This window comes from Symphalangus syndactylus, chromosome 9 (assembly GCF_028878055.3).
Source record: "Symphalangus syndactylus isolate Jambi chromosome 9, NHGRI_mSymSyn1-v2.1_pri, whole genome shotgun sequence".
In the NCBI taxonomy this organism is placed as follows: Eukaryota; Metazoa; Chordata; class Mammalia; order Primates; family Hylobatidae; genus Symphalangus; species Symphalangus syndactylus.
In genome coordinates this window covers 107786427-107805810 of record NC_072431.2, presented here as the reverse complement: position 1 = coordinate 107805810, position 19384 = coordinate 107786427, and the positions used below count along the sequence as shown (strand labels likewise).

The 19384-nt window shown below is 46.5% G+C and overlaps 1 protein-coding gene and 1 long non-coding RNA gene across 12 annotated transcripts in view; one reads left to right on the top strand and one right to left on the bottom strand.

The window, feature by feature from the left end:
• PAX5 (paired box 5) overlaps nucleotides 1–19384 on the bottom strand; it is a 205492-nt gene that overhangs the window by 165627 nt on the left and 20481 nt on the right. For all 10 annotated transcript variants that reach the window (XM_055293688.2, XM_055293692.2, XM_055293690.2 and 7 more), the window contains 3 exons: nucleotides 15208–15405; nucleotides 6730–6794; nucleotides 3046–3174 (listed from right to left, as the gene is read on the bottom strand). In XM_055293688.2, the coding sequence (XP_055149663.1) occupies nucleotides 3046–3174; nucleotides 6730–6794; nucleotides 15208–15405 (392 nt within the window). The remainder of the gene's footprint in view (nucleotides 1–3045; nucleotides 3175–6729; nucleotides 6795–15207; nucleotides 15406–19384) is intronic.
• Nucleotides 923–9979, top strand: LOC134731453 (uncharacterized). 2 transcript variants are annotated; one of them, XR_010113730.1, is made up of 4 exons: nucleotides 923–2933; nucleotides 5015–5181; nucleotides 6051–6267; nucleotides 7700–9979. It is a non-coding gene; the product is annotated as an uncharacterized lncRNA (long non-coding RNA). The 2 variants fall into 2 exon arrangements; XR_010113731.1 differs by lacking the exon at nucleotides 923–2933 and having other exon boundaries at nucleotides 3336–6267.

Here is a 19384-nt window from a genome sequence, read left to right as displayed (position 1 = left end):
ACCCTCAGCCGTCTTCCTCTTAGCTCTCCATTGCCTCTCTTACCCCATGATTCTTCTCTCAGGCTGCTGATGGTACCCCACTGGAGGCCAGAACCCTCCCAAATCCATGGTTTGCAGCCTCCATGGGCCAGCTGGCCAGTGTGCCTGAAATATCCCTGTTTCCCCAGTGGCTGCTTCTTACTTTCTCTGCTCTCCTCCAACCTCTGGCCTTCAGGTCTCACTTCTCTCTCCGCATCCAACCTGCTAATCATGCCCTTCTGATTGAAACTCTTCCCCATACCGGCCCCAGGCTCTGCCCAGCCCCAGACTGCTCCGCCTCCAAAGCGCATCTCTGAAAGGGTTGAGGGGCAACAGGTAGCTGGAAAATACCAGGGAACTGAGGCCTCAGGGGCACTCCAGCTCCTCCTGACTCCCCAGTCCATACCAGCTGTATGGCTGTGTAGCCTCCATCACCTCCCCTAGTAAAATGGAAGTGACAGTCTCTGCCTCTTTACCTCCCCCTCGGGCCACTGCAGGAATCCAGAGAGATACAGAGAGAGGATAGGAAAGATCAGAAGGGGGCACTTATGCAATACCCCCGACAGACACTTCCCTGGTGTGAGCCCGGCCATTGCTGCCCACCCCGGGATCAAACGTGCATATACTCTCAGTGGTGTGGGGCAGGAGTGAGGGAGAGGCTCTGGTTGATTGGGTTTGTCCCCCACTCTTTCCACTCCTATAAGCTTCCAGGACCAGCAGGTCATTCTCCCTTCTACCACAGACCACCGACAGGACTGCGCACCAAGTCTTCCTGAGGATCAGGACTCTACCATATATATCAGAACTGGAAAGATTTCAAAGATCACCCAGGCCAGGAACAGTGGCTCATGCCTGTAATCTCAACACTTTGGGAGGCCTAGGCAGGCAGATCACTTGAGATCAGGAGTCCAGGACGAGCCTGGGCAACATAACAAAACACCATGTCTATTTATTAAGAAAAAAAATTTAATTAAAAAAATAAAAAAGATCATCCAATACCACATCTGATTCTTGATACTCTGTTCGGCAGCCCGACAAGTGGCCACTTAGGCTCTGCTTACATATCCCCAGAGATAGGGCACTCTTTGCCTCCCGAGGCATCTCCTTTTATCCTAGGCCATTCTCATATATGCAACCTGGTTCTTTTTAAACTGAGGTGAAATCACTTCTGCATCGGCCAGACACTTTAAGGCCACGCAATGAGATCTCATTCCTTCCTCTTTCCATGTCAGCCCTCCAAATACTTGAAGGCAGCAATCCAGTCTCGCTTATTCTGCTCTTCTTTGTGCCAAAATATACCTAGAGCCTTGAGGTGTTCCCAGATGCTGTATCAGATCCCTCTTCACCCAGGACACAATCCCATTTGTCACTGTCCCTCTTAAAGGTCAATACCCCCAAATGGGCTGCAGTCCTCCTCCGGGAATGATCTGAGTAGTACGGAGTAGTCAAGACCAACACCACCCACGTTCTGACCATGCTATATCTCGTAAAGGAGCTTGAGGAACAAAACCATGACTGCTGGTCAGACTGCAAGCCAATATAGCACTCCGAAAACAAAGTAAAATAATGCCCCCAGGCCAGAACCTGTCCGTTTGGTGGTAAACATCAAACTAGTTTTTTTTCTTTCCCCAAAAATCTCCTCCTGGATCCCTCAGCCTCTGGGGGAGTCTCACACAATCTGTCCCTCCACCGTGAACAAATACATCCAGGCCCCAGCTTAGGCACATCTGCTGCGAGTCCAGGTGACAATGGGAGAAAGGATGACACCATCAACCTCATAAAACAACAGAGATGGCAGGCCCACTGCCTCCTGCAGCAACACAGCACTGCAGCCTACTGAGTTAAAGACTTCTGACATCTGCCCAGGAGCGGCAGGAGCAGAAGAGAGAGAGGCAAGGCAGGTTCCAAAAGCCGCGAATCTTCCCCGCACACCCCCACGGTTCCAAACCGAGGCCATCAGCTCTGCTTCTGCACTGCTGGCAACACGCAGACCACAGGCCAATCCACAGCTGGGCTGACTCAATTTTCTAGTTACAGATCTTAAGTACTTAGGCATGTGCTCACGAGAACACACATCCCTTACACGGAGCTGAGAAAGGGAATTGTGCCGAGGAACAGAATAATTGAATCAAGATTTCTGTCACGCTGCTCTCAGGCCCTAGACCAGAGCTCTGGGTTTTTTTGGTTTTTTTTTTCCTCTTTTTTTCTTTTCCTGACTAAGATTTTACAGGCTCCCGGGGGTCTTTTCTCCTCTCAAACCCATTAATGTCAGCCAGTACTGGCAGTCCATCCAGGGGAAAGGAGCCCCGGTTAAGGTGTCCGGTGTCCAGGACAGAGGTGGCAGGCTCTGGAGACCCAGGCACCACACGGCCCAGCCCGTGGAGGGGCTGAGAAAAACCAACCGGGAAGATTGTCATCTTTGTAATCCCCCCAACACCCCCGCACTCCTTCCTTCCAGACCCAAGGGCAAGGATGAGATGATTATTAATTTCCTCAGCACCGCCCCCCAACACCATCACCAGGGCTGAAGGCCTTCTCTGTCTGCTGAGAGGTGTGCAGGGCCTTTCAGAGAACCCACCCCTCTGCCCTCCCCACGTGTGCCCCTCTCACGGCTTTGCCCAGCCCCCTCTTTCTGGTCTAAAGCTCCTCCACAAAGTGGACTTGGGTGTGGAGCCCAGCACACCCTGCCCTCAGGCCGCATATCTGCACGCACACAGGGTCTTCTTAAAGGCCAAAGCTCAGGGCAAAAGGGCTCTGCCAGGCCCGCTGCTTCTATCCAAGCGGTGATCATGGGGGAGGCCAGCAAGAATGCCACAGTCTCACCCTGCTGCCTGTCTGTCCTTGCGGAGGGCTCAGCCCTTTCCCGTGTTCACGAAAGGGACAGCGTGAGGGCCGGGGGACTTGCTCCTCTGCAGGTAAGGGGTGTGCTCGCGGGCACCTCTGCTGCCACCCGCGACCGACCGACCGAGCGCCGGAAACAGATCCCGTGGAGCGCATCCCCGACGGGGCTGCGCGGGCCTCTCTTACCTTCGTCTCTCTTGCGCTTGTTGGTGTCGGCGCTGGGGGACGTGATGCCCAGGATGCCGCTGATGGAGTATGACGAGCCGGCCGAATCCGTGCTCACCGAGGACACCTGCGTCACGGAGCCAGTGGACACTGCGCGGAGAAAGACGGGCAGTCAGGGCCGCAGAGGGCTGAGGGCGGCGGGCCGGCTGTCACCGCATGTGGAGCTGGGGGCGGCTGGGAGGGAGCGAGTGCGGGGTGGGCAGGGGGCGCAGAGGACCCTCGCCCTACGGAGGCGGCCACACCTGAGCCACCAGCGCAGGCATCGGGCGGGCCGTGTGCCACAGTTCTCTGCGATGGGGGGAGAAAGGGAGGGGTGGGCACTGAGGAGGACTGACCCCTGCAGAAAGGAACAAGGGGACACGGGACAGGAAGGGGATTCGCTCAAATTCCAGCCTATCCATGGATACAGGAAGCAGGGGATGGAGAGGAGAAAGAGGGGAGCCGGGGTCCACCAACAGCCAGTGCAAAAAAAAAAAAAAAAAAACCCTGAACCACTCATTAGGCATTTCACCACCTGCCTGCACACCCAACCTTGCGTGCAAACACAACTACCTGAGCACAAACGCACGCGCACAGCTAACAAACTCCAAACCGCAGAGTGCTGCTTCTTTTTTTCGTTTTCTCGCTGCCTTTTCTCTTTCCAGTTTCCCCGGATTTGATTTTTAATATTAATTATGACAGTAATGATAACTAACATTTTCTGAGAACTTGCTCTGTGCCAGGCATTGAGGCACTATCTCATTTAATTCTGAGAACAATCTTAGAAGCTAGGAAATGTGATGATCCTATTGGAAAGGTAAAACTCACAAAAGATAAGTGGCTCACCCAGGATCACACAGCTAATAAGAGGCAGAGTGCCTGGTGCCGGGGCTCACGCCTGTAATCCCAGCACTTTGGAAGGCAGACGTGGGAGGATCACTTGAGCTCAGGAGTTCAATACCAGCCTGGCCAACATAGCAAGACCTACCAAAAAACTTTTTAAAAAAATTATCCAGGTGTGGTGGCACAAGCCTATAGTCCCAGCTACTTGGGAGGCTGAGGCAAGAGGATCACTTGAGCCCAGGAAGTCGAGGTTGCAGTGAGCTATGATTGTGCCACTGCACTCCAGCCTGGGCAGCAGAGCAAGACCCTATCTCAAAAATAAAAATAAAAAATAAAAGAGACAGAGTGGTGATTTGAATCCAGAGACTAAAGCCTCAACCCCTATAACTAATCTGCTTCTCACTAATAAACAATGAAGAGCAATAATATACTTCACATGAATGCAGTACTTTTCATTTGATGATTGCAACAGCCCAGAGTGCTATTATTTATCCCCATTTATCAAATGAGGAAACTGAGGCTCCACAGGGAAAGTGATTCAAAGTCATCTAGCTAATAAACAGTGACAGCAGAACTTAGCCTTGGGTTTGCTTACTTAAAGTCTAGATTTCCCCTGCCCAGAAACAGGGGCAGTGGTTGGTGACTTATTGTGACTGAGGCTAGGTCTCACAGTTCCTAAGAATTGGATGGGAGGTGGGGGGCAACTTTTGTCCAAGTTTCACATTAACTTCTGGCCCCAGATTCCTAGGGAGAGACCAGTCCATCAGCAGGGGCCTCTCCAGCTGTACAGCTGAATTGCCATTTCTGGGCTGTGGGAATTCTTCCTTGGTTCATTAAAACTGACAGACCAATCTCAGACACATTTCCTTGGGCTATAACCAGCTGGAGGCAGGTGGAGCCACCTTTGACTCTTAACAGTAGGAAATCACTAGAAATGGTGGTGACTGCCTGAGAAGCCCTTCATGGCTTCCATTTGGAGCAGATCCAGCTCCTGGCTCCTACAAACCTAGAGGGAGCCATGCCTTTCTTCTCACATTTCAGTTTGATCTTACATCTTCCTTAAGAGACACAGAAGCAGAAATCGTTAACTTCTCTTTTTCTTCACCAGAAGAAGCGCCTTAAAATAGATTTATGCAAATCCCACAACCTTTTCTGTATTAACATGTGAAAAACAGAGGAAGAAAGAAGATCCCAGGTCACTTGGTACTTTAAACAACAACCACCATATATAACCAAGGCTCACCATGTTGCTGGCAGAGCCCATCTCACTCCTTGGTAAGTTTGTGAACTCTAACGGGCTATATGTATGCGAGATGTAGTTTAATTTAAAAATTTCTGGGACAGAACAAAACATGCTGCTGACCTACAGTAGAATTATTCTTCTAAACCAAATGAAAGAATATTAGCAGTTATACCTATTTGATTTTCAGTGCTATGTGACCTGAAATAGTTGGTCAGCTACAAGTGAAATCTCAGCCACAAACATTCCCCCAGGAAACCTTCCTTCACCCTCTTCACCCTAGCCCAGCAGAGCTGGTGGTTCCTTCCCTTCTGCCCCCACAGCACCCATCCCTTGTTCTTGAGCTTCATCTCTGTCTTGCAAACTTCTCTTCATTATATTCCCCCTTTACCTTGAGAATGGGGACTGTGTCTTCCCTTTCTTATAGGCTTGGCCCCTGATGCCAAGGTCTGCACCGCGGTGACTTAGCAGACACTTTCTGAAGGGATTACTAAATGAGGAATTATTTCATGGCAGGGAGGAAATCTGTCTTACCTTTATCCAAAGAGCCAACCATGAAGGATCAGAGGCCTCAGTGAGCACCTGGTTAGTGCCCCTCCATCCACAAATGAGGAAACTGAGGCTCAGGGTGGTGAGAGAACTTTCACATTTTACTGGGTGAGTTAATGACAGAGTTGGAACTAGAGGCCAGGCCTCTGCCCATTCCCCATCACCGTGTGAGTTCAAGTTCTCAGTTAAAGAAGGAGTAACAAAAGTGTGGAAATGTTACACAATCTGAGGTATGATTCTGCAGGATTGACTGTGGCAACCAGAAGTGTCAGAGACTTGCTGAATCATTGCCCACTTTCTTATATAGCACAATAACTTTTCCCCCAGCTAACCAGCGGTGTTTCCTGTATCCCAGGTGGAGAAATAATACACCTTAAATAGACACGTGTTATTTCACAATCTTTGAAGGGAAGACAAAGGACATTTCTGAACTCTTGAGCACTAAGAAGTATGACTCCCACTCTGTTGGGTCATGGCCACTCTCAGACATCACCTGTGAGCACTGGAAACCCCACTGGCAGCCCTTGACAGTTGACAGAGTTCATGAGATCGAAGCAAGAGAGAGAGAGAAAGTAAGTTTGGGAACTTTTGCCACATCTTCACTCAAGACTGCAAGTGCACAAAGAATTGTAGAAGGGCTGGTTGATAGAAGAAAAAAACACATTCAAAACTACTTACTGACTAATGATGCAGAAAATGTTATGAATAAGTATCCCTTTCTTGATTTATTACTTTAATTATCTGACATTCTATAGACCCCCATTAGTGGATTTTTTTTTTTTGGCTTAGATTTCAATTTTCTGTCTCATGGTGAAAGCTATTTATCATAATAATCAGTAAAATTCAAAACCTTTTAGCAGTATTTATAAAATTCATTTACCAGGTTCAGCCCTTGGAGAATGACAAAGAAGGCGCATTAGTACGTGTGCTGAAGTGTTTTATGCAGAATTATCTGTCCATAAGAATGATTAAAAGTTCTTTAGAATATTTGGAGCCCATTAGATTTTTAAATTTTTTTTAAAAGTTCCTCTTACCTATGCTGTGACTGGAAGCTGGGACTGGTTGGTTGGGTGGCTGCTGTACTTTTGTCCGGATGATCCTGTGGGCAGTTGAAAAAAAAAATGGCTATTTACCATCAGGAAGAAGAAGAGACCTCAACTAGCTATGCACAGGCAACCAGAAAACTCATACCCAAGCTGGGCCATGGATCGAGCTGAGGCAGAGGGGCAGAGGTGGAGGGGGATTATAAACCCAGGCTGGGAATCAGGAGGGTGGAAGGTTTATGGAATAGTCCCAACTTTGCTTCTGTTTCCCTGGGTGACTTTATGTAATTTGCACCCCCTCTCTGGGCTTCAAGTACCTCTTCTGAAGAAAGAGGATGATGTGTTAACATTACGAGTAAGCATCCATTTCTCGAGTATAGCTCTAGCTCCTTAAGAGACTCATTGAATGACTTTAGGGAGTCCTTCCCTTTCCTAGACCTCAGCCTCCTGTCTGTGGAATGAAGGAACTGAAATTGGTAATCTCCCTGTCCTCTGGCAGCGCTCAGGTGCTGGTTTCTCTGCCATAGAGAACGCATAAGGAGGGATAACACCCCTTTCCCTAGGAAGTTGCCAAGGGAGGAGATGTATATGTTGTTCTGATACTAGGGAGAGTCAAAGTGCAGCCAGGAGACATCCGGTTTGGCTTTCTTAAGAGGAAGCCTACCTTGCACCAAACCTCACAGAAAAGATCCACAGGGCTGGAGCCAGTGATATCCTGGCCTGTCTTTTCAGAGACCTTGCTCACATTCTCACAGAAACTCCACTGTGACCTTGACCAAGTCCATTCCATTGTGGGCCTCCGATACAATGACAGAGTTGGAACAGACCACTCTGCTTATTTTAAGTAATCAATCATTTTGGGAAAAGAAAAAAGATCTTATGGAAAAGCCCCGTACATAAAAGCGATAATAGCAGTACTGCCTTCCCTTGGCCACCTGACCGCTCTAACACCCTTCTGCAGAACCTTAGGCTCTAGAGAGTTTGTAGACTTCCAGCAAGGACAACGCATGCGCAAGACCGCAAGCCCGGAGCATCTGAGAGCAGCAGAACAGGGCCACGCGAAAACCTCCTTCAGATCTACTAGAAAGCTCCTTCCTTGGCATTTGGGAGAAGAGTGGGTCATAATAAAATGTCCAGTTTCTTTGGAAAAGTTATATTCCAGTCTCAAACTATTACCTTTTGAAAGGACATTTATTAGAGTTTTTCCTCATTATAAAAGTAATATGTGTTCATTGTAGACTCTTTGGACAGCATGGGAAAGTATAAAGAAGACATATAAAAACCATATTTTGGTGTATTTCCTTTATACTAACATTCCTGGGCATATTTAGAAATATCAATTTTTCTCTTAACAAAATCAGGATTATGCCATGTATACAGTTTTTTGTTGTTGTTGTGGTTGTTGTTTGTTTTGAGACAAAGTCTTGCTCTGTTGCCCAGGCTGGAGTGCAGTGGTGCGATCTCAGTTCACTGCAACCTCCGCCTCCCAGGTTTGAGTGATTCTCCTGCCTCAGCCTCCCAAGTAGCTGGGATTACAGGCATGCGCCACCATGCCCAGTTTTTTGTTGTTTTTTCTTTGTTTTTTGAGACGAAGTCTCTCTCTGTTGCCCAGGCTGGAGTGTAGTAGCATAACCTCAGCTCACTGCAACCTCTGCCTCTCAGGTTCAACTGATTCTCCTGCCTCAGCCTCCCGAGTAGCTGGGACTACAGGCGCATGCCACTGCCTAATTTTTGTATTTTTAATAGAGAAGGGGTATCACCACGTTAGCCAGGCTGGTCTCCAACTCCCGACCTCAAGTGGTCCGCCCTCCTTGGCCTCCCAAAGTGCTGGGATTACAGGCGTGAGCCACCACGCTCAGCCTCCATGTATACAGTTCTGCATCCTGCTCTTTTCATGCAACATTCTATGAGAAGTTTTTTCACATTCCAGACCATTAATAGCTGAAAGTTTATTCTGAGGCTGCACTGGGTCTCCAGCTTGTACAAATGAAGAAGGACAGAAGTAGCAGGTGGGTGCCTCCCCTTAAACTCAATGGGCAGTGCCTCTGCCCTTTCTGATCTTACAGCTTGGTGCTCGGCACCAACGGCACTCCGTGTCCTCAGCTGACAGCCTGGAATCGTCTTTTCTGTTCACCCTATAGTCTCACCACACACACACAGGCCATTTGGAGCCTGGCTACTTGAGCTCAGCAAGGGGCCTCTTGCCCTTTTCTAATCAGTCAGCTTAAGTGTTCCCTCAAATACATTCAGATTGTTTGTTTGTTTTCCCTAATATTCAAACCACTTATTTTAACTAAGCAAACTCGAAGCATATTGGACAACCAGAAAACTCATGGCATTTGGGAGAAGAGTGGGTCATAATAAAATGTCCAGTTCTGGGAGTGAGGTTGTCTTTTTGGTCACCTGGAAGTAAGCTGGCATCTGATCTAATGTTTATATTTTTGTGTATGTCACTCTCTCTTTGTGTATGTGTCTACGGAGATATTGCTGGATATGTCAATATATGGATATACCAGACATAAATATAGTTACAAACAAATATATGGCAAAAAAGTCACTGTAGTTCAGCTTAAAATCCTCACTTTTCACATCATTGTCTGACTATTAAATTTGTATGTAAACAAAGCAAAGAAAATTATGTTTTCCTCATTTTCTTTTAAAATGGTTATAAATATCACTGGGAAAGCATTATCAATTGTTATAAATCATTAAGAGGCAGCAGTAGCACAGTGTACAAGCTCTGGAACTAGGCCACTAGAGTTCGAATCCCATCCCTCTTACAATTTACCAGCTACATGACCTTGGGTAAATTACTTAACCTCTCTATGCCTCAGTCTGTTCATCTGCAAATGGGACTAAGAATCATTCCTATCTCATAGGATTACTATTAGGATTAAATTAATTAATTACTTAAAACAGTGGCTGCTACATACTAGGTGCTCTTTAAATGTAAGATGTTATTTTCAGTGGTGTCTTTGTAAAGATTAATGACTAGCTTCCATCTTAAATTGTTCATATTTTTCACATTTGCTTTAAAAAACACAAGGTGAGGGCGGTGGGGGAGTGAAGATGCTCAATGGATGCAAAAAAATAGAAAGAATGAAAAAGACCTAGTATTTGATAGCACAACGAGGAGACTATAGTTAGTAATAATTTAACTGTACGTTTAAAAATAACCAAAAGAGTGTAATTGGGTTGTTTGTAACACAAAGAATAAATGTTTGAGGGGATGCATACCCCATTTTTCATGGTGGGTTATTACTCATTGCATACCTGTACAAAAATATCTCATGTACTCATAAATATATATATATACCTACTATGCACCCATAAAAATTAAAAATAATAATAAAGCACAAGTGGTCCCCTTGGAAGCTGGGGAGGGGAAGGTAGCCACTCTCACACTCCGTTTTAAGAATGCATCAGGGTTGTCCTTTATAACGGGAGATCTCAGAGTTACAGGGAAGCCTCTGAAGGTGCTCCCAGGGGTGAGAGATTTTGCTCATCTGCCTTTAGCATCACCAAGTAAAAACAAAGAGCATCAGCTTACACTGAGAAGAAACTGTAATAGGGAGAACAAGACTGTAATTGAATCATAGCAACTCTAAACAAATTTAAAATTTTAAAAGTGACAGGCTGTCAAGACTCATCCAATAAGAGCACACTCAGGACATTTTCTAAGCCAGGGACAGTTGGGCTGAGTTGGCAGTCACACCAAACTGCCCGTCCTTTACCTGCTGAGCAGGAGCAGGACCTTGGCTGCCGTACTGCAGAGCACACTAGACGTTCCAACAGAGAAAAGAGCTCAGCATCAAACTCTTCCTATGAATGAGGAAGCTAAAACCCAAGATGCTCAAATGACTTGCCCAGAATTGCACAGCGAGTCAGCCCAGACTCCCAGCTCCCATGCCCCAGCACTTTACTTTAAGCCACATTCAAAGGAAGCACGGTCCCTCTGCTAAATACTTCCTATGTGAGGCATAAAGGCTATTTGGATTTCAAACCCACTTAGAATTTGAGGTTTAAAACTCTGAGGGACTTTGTGGCATTTAAGGATCCCATGAAAACATCACTCTTCCTTCTTTGAAAGGCTAGGCTTCTCACCATCATCCCACGCCCCCCGCCCCACCACCAGTCCTCACAAAATTACAGTGAAAGAGAAAATCATGGTGCCTTGAAAAAGGAAACAGGAAGATAAGGCTGAAGAAACACCCATATCTATAGCACTGATCAAACTGCCATCAGTGCAGTAAGAAGCTTGGGCCATCAGCTATGCCGAGAATTCAAAACCCAGGTGTCCAACTGTGCCAAGCAAGGGGCCCCACAGGTGGCACCCAGGCCTGTGATTGTTGTGGAGAAGAAAGAGGACACAGATAGAAGTCGATGTGAGTGGATCGCTTGAGTCCAGGAGTTCGAGACCACCCTGGGCAACATGACAAAACCCTATCTCTACAAAAAAATGCAAAAAATTAGCCAGGCATGGTGGTGACACCTGTAGTTCTAGCTACTTGGGAAGCTGAGGTGGGAAGATCACCCTAGCCTGGGAGATCAAGGCTGCAGTGAACCATGATTATGCCTCTGCACTCCAGCCTAGGCGACAGAGTGAGACCCTGTCTCAAAAAAACAAAAAAATAAAGAAAGAGGAAATGGATAAACAATCTCAGAAGGCCTGCTACCAAAATTAGAATTAAGAGCAGAACTAACAAGACATCTTCCCCAGGGCCACCTCCAGCCCGGGACAAGTTTTGTTTAGCCTGCACAGTATATTTGTTTTTATTTGAATTCGTTGCTAATATTTTTAAGTTGGGAGATTTCTCATAAATATCTGATTTCTAGCTTCTCTTGAAAAATCAGAACACCCAACAATACTGGCCCCACGTTCTCACACGACCCAACCAGTTGGTACTAAATAGAGCTGCCCCTCTAAGCTGGGAGTGCCACTTGTAGTCCCCACCCCTTGGCCACGGTGCTGGAATAGAAGAAGGAAGACCCCATTCAACCCACCGTCTAGGTCAGCTTTGGGATGGCCACCTCCAATGGACACTCAGACTGGATTCCAGCGATCCCTGCAGGTTGTGCAGCCTCCCAGCACACGTTTGTCCATAAGAAGTCAAATGAACAAGATGATCTGTGTCCCAGGAAATCCCCCCACAAGCCTAACAGAACTAGTTCAGTGATGCTTACCCCTTTGTCAGTCATGGTTTCCTAGGTTGGTCCCCTGGAAGATAACAGGAAGGCACATACTCCTAGGGGTGAACCGTGGAGATGCCCCTGTGGCTATGAGAATAGCCACAAATCCAGCCATCACTCCCTCCCCAGCTGTTTGAAATCAGAAAGAGTGAAAAGTTGCCTCCAAGGGAGGCAAGGGCTGGGAGAGCTGTGGACCCTCTTACACAGTGTCATTTGCAAGGCAGGCATTTAGAAGCTGCATTCATCTGAATGCAGTGGGAGCTTTGCCTTCATCTGAAAAATAAAACCGTATGCTGGGATGGCTCTGGCTTTGGGGGTTTAGGGGTGGGAAAGGCAGCCGCATGAGATTGTCCTGCACTTAGTGAACCGTCACTGAGGAGAGCAGGAAGGAGCCAGAGAATACGCCCAAAAAGGAGCCCCCAGCGAGGAGCACTGGAGAAGGCTAAGGATGAGAGAGGGCAGGCAGCCAGGCAGCAGAACGGGCAGCCTGAGAGGATCTGAAATGGAGAAGAAAATACTTGTCCTCCCTCTTGTCTCTCGTCTCACAGATCCTCAGTTCTGTCACTCACAGAGTCCTACAGGGGAGTGGTGGAAAGAAACTAGCCCTCCTCTCACCATCGGGAAACCTGGGTTCTACCCCCATGTCTATCTCCAAGTCACTGTTCCTCTGCACTCTCCATCTTGGCCTCTGTTGCTACACCTGCCACAGAATAGAGTCAAGCCTTAAGGACTATAGGAGACCACAGACATGAAAGCACCTCAGAGGCACGGCCTGCCTGGCCATGGCTTTGGACTGGACACTCAGGACGCCCCTGAGGCTAGCCATGGCCCTACAGCCAGCAGTTAGAACCTCCCCACAGCACAGGTCCAGGCAGAAAGCACCAGCGGGTCCGTGATCTCTCTTGAGCACACATCCCATGCCCCTTCACAGCCTTTGCCACATCTGTAACCACTGCTCTATTTGCCTCATACATTTCTTTCACATCACTTCATTTTTGACTTAAATAAATTTATTTTATAAGGCAATCGTAGTTCCCTACTGTAAGTGGGTAGGTGGGAGTGTTGAGGGGGAGTTCACAAAGTTCACAAACTCACTAGTTTGGTGTGTTACTTATATTTTTCTAAAATACATTAAAATAAATGTATTAAAAAACAATGTGCCTCCTTGCATCTTTGCATTATACAGGATGTAAACCGATGCTCTGTAAATAAGTTATGCTCATCCTGCAAGGCATTTTTAATTGAAATTAGTTGCCTGTGTTAAAAAAAGTATAGATTAAGCTAGGTACGATGGCTCACACCTGTAATTCCAGCACTTTGGGAGGCTGAGGTAGGAGGATTGCTTAAGCCCAGGAGTTCGATACCAGCCTGGGCAACATAGGGAGACCCCATCTCTACATAAAAAAATTTAATTTAAATATAGAGATTTCACATACAGAAATATCCATGCATACATCTACACAAGCCCCAGCGTCTGCCTTCTCTTGAAGAATGCAAAAAATCTGGCAAACACCGGACCCATGTTCCTGGCAGCATTCGGCTGGAGCTAAGAAGCACTGCCCCTTTAATAGGACTTGTGCTGTCTAGCTTGCCTGGGACCCAACCTCTCCCCATCGTCTTATGCCTGGCCTGCTTCCCTCATTACCTTACTGCCTGGCCCCATGTAAGGCATTAGATTTTGTGACCCCCATGGACTACCTAAGGTTATCTTGCAAACCGCCGATTATATGTGTACTCTACGTTGGGAAACCTGTGGGTCCCCAAAGCCTGACCAGGGGTTTGGCTGATGTTCCTCTGCAGAACAGGCCAGCTGCCTGTCATGTTTTGTGTCATGGAAATCCTGCAAAGAGCCAGAAGTAAGGGGCTCATAAAACACATCGGAGCCTCTTATAATGCAGAAAAAGAACAGGAGTTATCCCCTCCTCCCCAAAACCTACCATCATCATTGCTACCTCCTCAGTAATTTTGTCCAGGTGCATCAGGTTTCTAAGTGCATGTCAGAACCCCACCCTGGATAAAGAGCTCCTCTAGAACAGACCAAGAAACTGTGTGCCTGATTCTCCTCTATCTCCCCTGTACCGTGCATGATGTCAGGGCCTCTGTAAAGGTATGCCAAGAGAAGAAAAACAGGCTAACCATTTACAAAATAGCAGGACTCAAAATGTGAACACATGCACTCCCACGGCTATTTGTGCACTTGAATAATCACAGACGGATCCACTATCAGGACAAAAGGCTCTCATTCTAGTCTGACCGACCACCGCTTTCTGCCAGGAGTGAGGGTCCCCTATGACCACACAAGCTCTGCACTGATGATGGTGTGGTGTGATTTGGAGAAATGGAAACTGTCCAAGTTTTCAGGCTGCTGCCTTCTCTTTTCTTTGCAGAGTTTAGGGAACCATCATTTCTGTTCATCTCTGAACATCATCCCTGCCTCTGTGGGTTTAAATGGAGTTGAAATTGCATCATCTACAACAGGGAACTTGCTTCCATACATTTATTTTTAAAGCTCTAAGAGCGCCCTTCCATGTGTCTTGGATCAGACTGGAAAGGAAAGGGAGCTGTGTGGCTGCCAGGAAGATCCTGTGCATGACTCCCACGGTGCTTCTCTGGTTCTTTCTCTCCATGTGTGAGTTGGAGAGAGGGCAACTCCATTGCTCCAGAGCCTCCTGGACAACACCCCTGGAGTTGAAGATGCACATCAGAACCACTGGGGTTCTGGGTTCTCAGAGAGAGCAAGAGCTTTGTCAAGGTCCCACTTCGAGTTTGTGGCAGAGCTGGAACAAGGAGCCAAGTCTCCCAACTCCAAGTCAGGGTTATGTTCCTCTCACTCACTGGCTCAAGCTCTGCCCAAACTGGAGGAAGGATTTTCTTCCTGGGAACCTTTGAGATGGGTCAGTGCTAAGACCTTGAGCCTAGGTTTGCAGGGACAGCAACATTTGTGAAGGCCTAGTCAGGACAATTCGTTGCGAAGTGTTCCACACATATAGGTGGGTGGTGAAGGGAGGGATGGAAATAACTCTGGGCTCAGAAGAAACTCGAGCAGCCAGAGTGTTGGCATACGCCCCTCTCCCTGGGCCTAGGACTCCTACCTGCTTTGGAAAGAAGAGAAGGGTAACAGAGACCGAGCGGGCCCCATTAGCATCCCTCCTGTTCAGTAACCCCTAAGGGGCCTTGGTGAAAAGAGAGACCAGATCTTCAGGAAAGGCACATGCAGAGCCTCCAGGATGCCCTGCCATCCCCCCAAATCCCCAACCCCCACAGGCACGAGCCCCTCACCTGTTGATGGAACTGACGCTAGGCACGGTGTCATTGTCACACACTCGCTCTGCCAGCAGCCGGTCCCTGATCTCCCAGGCAAACATGGTGGGATTTTGGCGTTTATACTCAGCGATTTTTTCCACCACTTTGGGTGTGGCGACCTTTGGTTTGGATCCTCCAATTACCCCAGGCTTGATGCTTCCTGTCTCATAATACCTAGGACCCAAAGAGAAAGAAGCTTAGCCATGAGGAACCAGTAAAGTGGATATTGGCAACAAAATAACGGGCTACTCTGTCCAAGAAACGTCCAGATCTGCACGTTCCAATACGGTAGCCACCAGCCAGATGCGGCTTTTGATCATTTGAAATATGGCTAGTCTGAATCCAAATGTGCTGTAAATATAAATACACACCGAATTTTTAAAACTTAGTGCCAAAAAAAGTAAAATATCTCAATAATTTTGATATTAGTTATATGTTGAAATAACCATTTTTATATATTGAGTCAAATAAAATATATAATTAAAATATAGTACCTTTTTTTTTTAACTTTTCTTAATGTGCTGCTAGAAAATTTTAATTTGCATACACAGCTCTCATAGTATTTCTTTTTTTTTTTTTTTTTTGAGATGGAGTTTCGCTCTTGTTGCCCAGGCTGGAATGCAATGGCGTGATCTTGGCTCACCGCAACCTCTGCCTCCTGGATTCAAGCGATTCTCCTGCCTCAGCCTCCCGAGTAGCTGGGATTACAGGCATGTGCCACCATGCCCAGCTAATTTTGTATTTTTAGTAGAGACGGGGTTTTGCCATGTTAGTCAGGCTGGTCTCGAACTCCCGACCTTAGGCGATCCGCCCGCCTCGGCCTCCCAAAGTGCTGGAATTACAGGCGTGAGCCACCACGCCCGGCCAGTCTCTCATTTTATTTATATTGGACAGCACTGGCTAAGCATTAACAAAATTCTTTCACATTCATCTACCATTTTATAGTTTACAGAAAACTTTCGAGTCAGTTTTCCCATTTTATCTCCAACGGTCCTAAAGCACATAAATTGCTTCAAATTAATGAACGAGTGAATGAACAAATAAATGAATAGGTCCTGATCTACAGGTGTAAAGCAGAGATTCATCAAGGTTAAACAGTTTTCCTAGGGTCACACAAGGTCAAATGGGCAAGCTAGGGCTGTGGCCCACCCAGCCTCTTGAACTACAATTTCCCCAATAAGGTAGCTTACACTTTTGATTTGCCAGCTCTCCCAAGCCCTAGCACAATCTCCAGCGTTGTATGAAACTGTCCCCTGAAATGCAACTTATTTTTCCATAAGAGAAAAATAATAACCCTGGTGTAAAATTAAAAGGAATGTTGAATTGCAGAATTATCTGAAAATATCTGTTGTAAGTCAAAACTCAAGCAATCGGAAAAACCAACCACAAGTCACGGCAACTCTTCCAGGGACCTCCCCTGAGGTAAATGGCTGTTTCTAAGGGCATTTCCATGCTATCGGCATTTGCTCATTAAGGAAAATAGGATGTCAGGGTTTTACAGTAAACTCGAGACCAAGAAGAAGAGTGTCATGAAAGATCATTTCGGGGGGAACAAATTGACATAATTTCTTTTCTGAATCTGAGACATCACCAGACGTCTCTCTCAATATTTACAGAAGAATTCTTGATTTCCTTTTCCAAGGAAATTATCTTGCAGTTGAATCTTTTTTAAAAAACCAAAAAGACATTTTTTAAATGACTGGTAATTTTTAAACCTAACAAGAGTTGATGATAGGCAAGGGAACGAGGTGATTCTGAGATGGGTAGAAAATGTTACCCAAGATGACTGGTCACATTTACAGAGATGCTGAAATTCTCAGCCTGGGTAAGTTTGGGTAAGGCCAAGTTAGTGAATATCCCGAAAGAGATGAAATAATTTAGAAGTAGTGATGTGAAAGTGAAATGTCTATTTTTCATTGAAAAGAGTGAGTCATTTACAAATTTTGACCATAAGGTAAAAACTCAACCTATCTTCCCTCTTTCTAAAAAATTGCTTTCAGCAATTTTTCTGTAATTGCCAAAAAATTATTACTCACAAACAACTTTTTAACAATATCCAAAAAAACCCAGATGTCTAGAAAAGCACCCTAAGTCAAGGCACACAGCAATCTCTGCAGCCTCCAATTGTCCTATCAATTTTAAAATGTAAAGTCAATTTTTACTATAATACAACTCATTATAATTCAGCCACAGCACCCTAAAGTTTACAGAGCTCTTCCTCGAATTATCTTGATCCTCACATTAACCCTGCAAGGCCACAGGGATTTATAGAAGGAAAAATAAATGATCAGAAGACTAAGTGACTTGCCTAACTCCCTTCTGTAGTTAGGGACAGCCCCAGCTTTCAAACCTGACTCTAAATTCAGTGCTCTTCCCGCTACAGCAAGCTGCTGCTTTGCTTATAAAATTTTAAATAATAATAAGAATAATGATCACTTGCAATTGCAGAGAACTTTACTATTTACCAGGCCAGTCATTTTCACATTCATTTTTCATTCATTCACTCGCTCAATCAACAGTCACCGAGTGTCTGTTAGGACAGGCAGAATCTCAGGGAAGGGGTTACAGACATTTAGACAACCCTGTCCTGGATACTCAAAATATGTTAGTTGAATGGGACTGCAACACTCACATAGTAACTCTGAGAGGGTGGCAGGCTGAAGGTCCCCCCGCAGCCCGGCCCCCACTAAAATGGCTGGTGGGCGGCAGCACGCAGGGCTACCTGCCCATCCCACCTGAAAAGTGCCAACTGTGGAAGACTGCGGCCTTGACATGAGAGATCTCTGTCGTCCTTTTGACTGACACATGGGCCAGGCACTTAGAAGGCAACCCTGACACTCCCAAAACCCCAACTCGAAACTGTGTCAAATGAGGATTCAGATTTAATAACTATCCTTTCATCTCAGCAAAACAGCCGTGCAGCCCCTTGGCCCACAGACAAAAGACAAACGTCAGCCACCAACACACAACGTCCTTTGGTGCAAAGAGCATTAGTTTAGCAGTCAAGAGGTGTAGGTGGCTCTGATGCTAACTCTCTGTGTGATCTTGGCCAACTCACTTAGCCTCTCTAGGCCTCAATTTTCCCATTTATACAACAGGAGAAGAATGTTTTCCCTGCTTACTTTGTGGGGCTGTTTTGAAGACAGAAATACAGACGGTTGAGAATAAGCTTTGCAAAACATAAAATAAAGAGCACGTGCGGAGGATTAAAATCCCTAGTGTTTCTTATTACTGTGTAACATACTACTCAATTCCAATGACCTGAACCTCCCAACCAGGCTCCAGTGAAAAAAGACAGCAGCCAGGCCCTGGGTGGATTTAACTTGGCCTCAGATGCCACCGAGCTGTGCCTCTCAAGCCCCTCCGAAGCCTTGAGCTCTGTAGACTGAATGCCCACACTCCTGGCAGACCGCCCACCTTCCTGAGATGACAGGGGTCCCGGTGTGCCCCAGGGACTTTGCCTGCCTTGCCACACACTCTGAAAACCATAGCCACCACACATCGCACTCTCCCTACAATCTGTCACCTCTCGTGTGCCCATCAAATTCTTCGGTGACCGAAAAAAAAAAATCTGTGGATTGGACGGCCCCAGTTCAGAAATTCCCAGTTACACTGTTTTAGGGCTGAACTTGTTTCTTAAAAGGCAGTTCTAATTAGAGTGACATTTTGTCCACTGTGGTTCTTAGTTATGAAAATAATGAGCTATGAAATTCCAATTTATTGTTGACAACTTAAACGGCCAGGCACCGGAGCGGCGCGTAACTTCCGAGTGCCACTCTACCTAGTGACAAATCTATTCCGGCTGCAGGAGGCTGCCGGCTGGGCTTGGAAGCATCCCTGTCCCCCTCAATCTCCACGGGAGATTTGGAGGCTCCAGAGCACCAGAACACGAGGACCACATGTTTGGATATCCCCTCTGAAAAAGGCTCAGTATCTTGCCCTGAGATTTCAAACAGCGAGCAAAATGTCGGCTCAGCAAAGATGTCTCAGCAAAAACAAAGGAAGGGCCTTCTTTCTCTCTCCCTCTCTCTCGGTACAATGAAGAGCCTCCACAAAAAGATATCTAGGAGCCTTTTGGTTCTAGAAGTCTGATGCTGAGACAGTCTAAAATATTGTGCTCTCTCTCTCTTTCTCCTGTCTTGTCATTTATCTA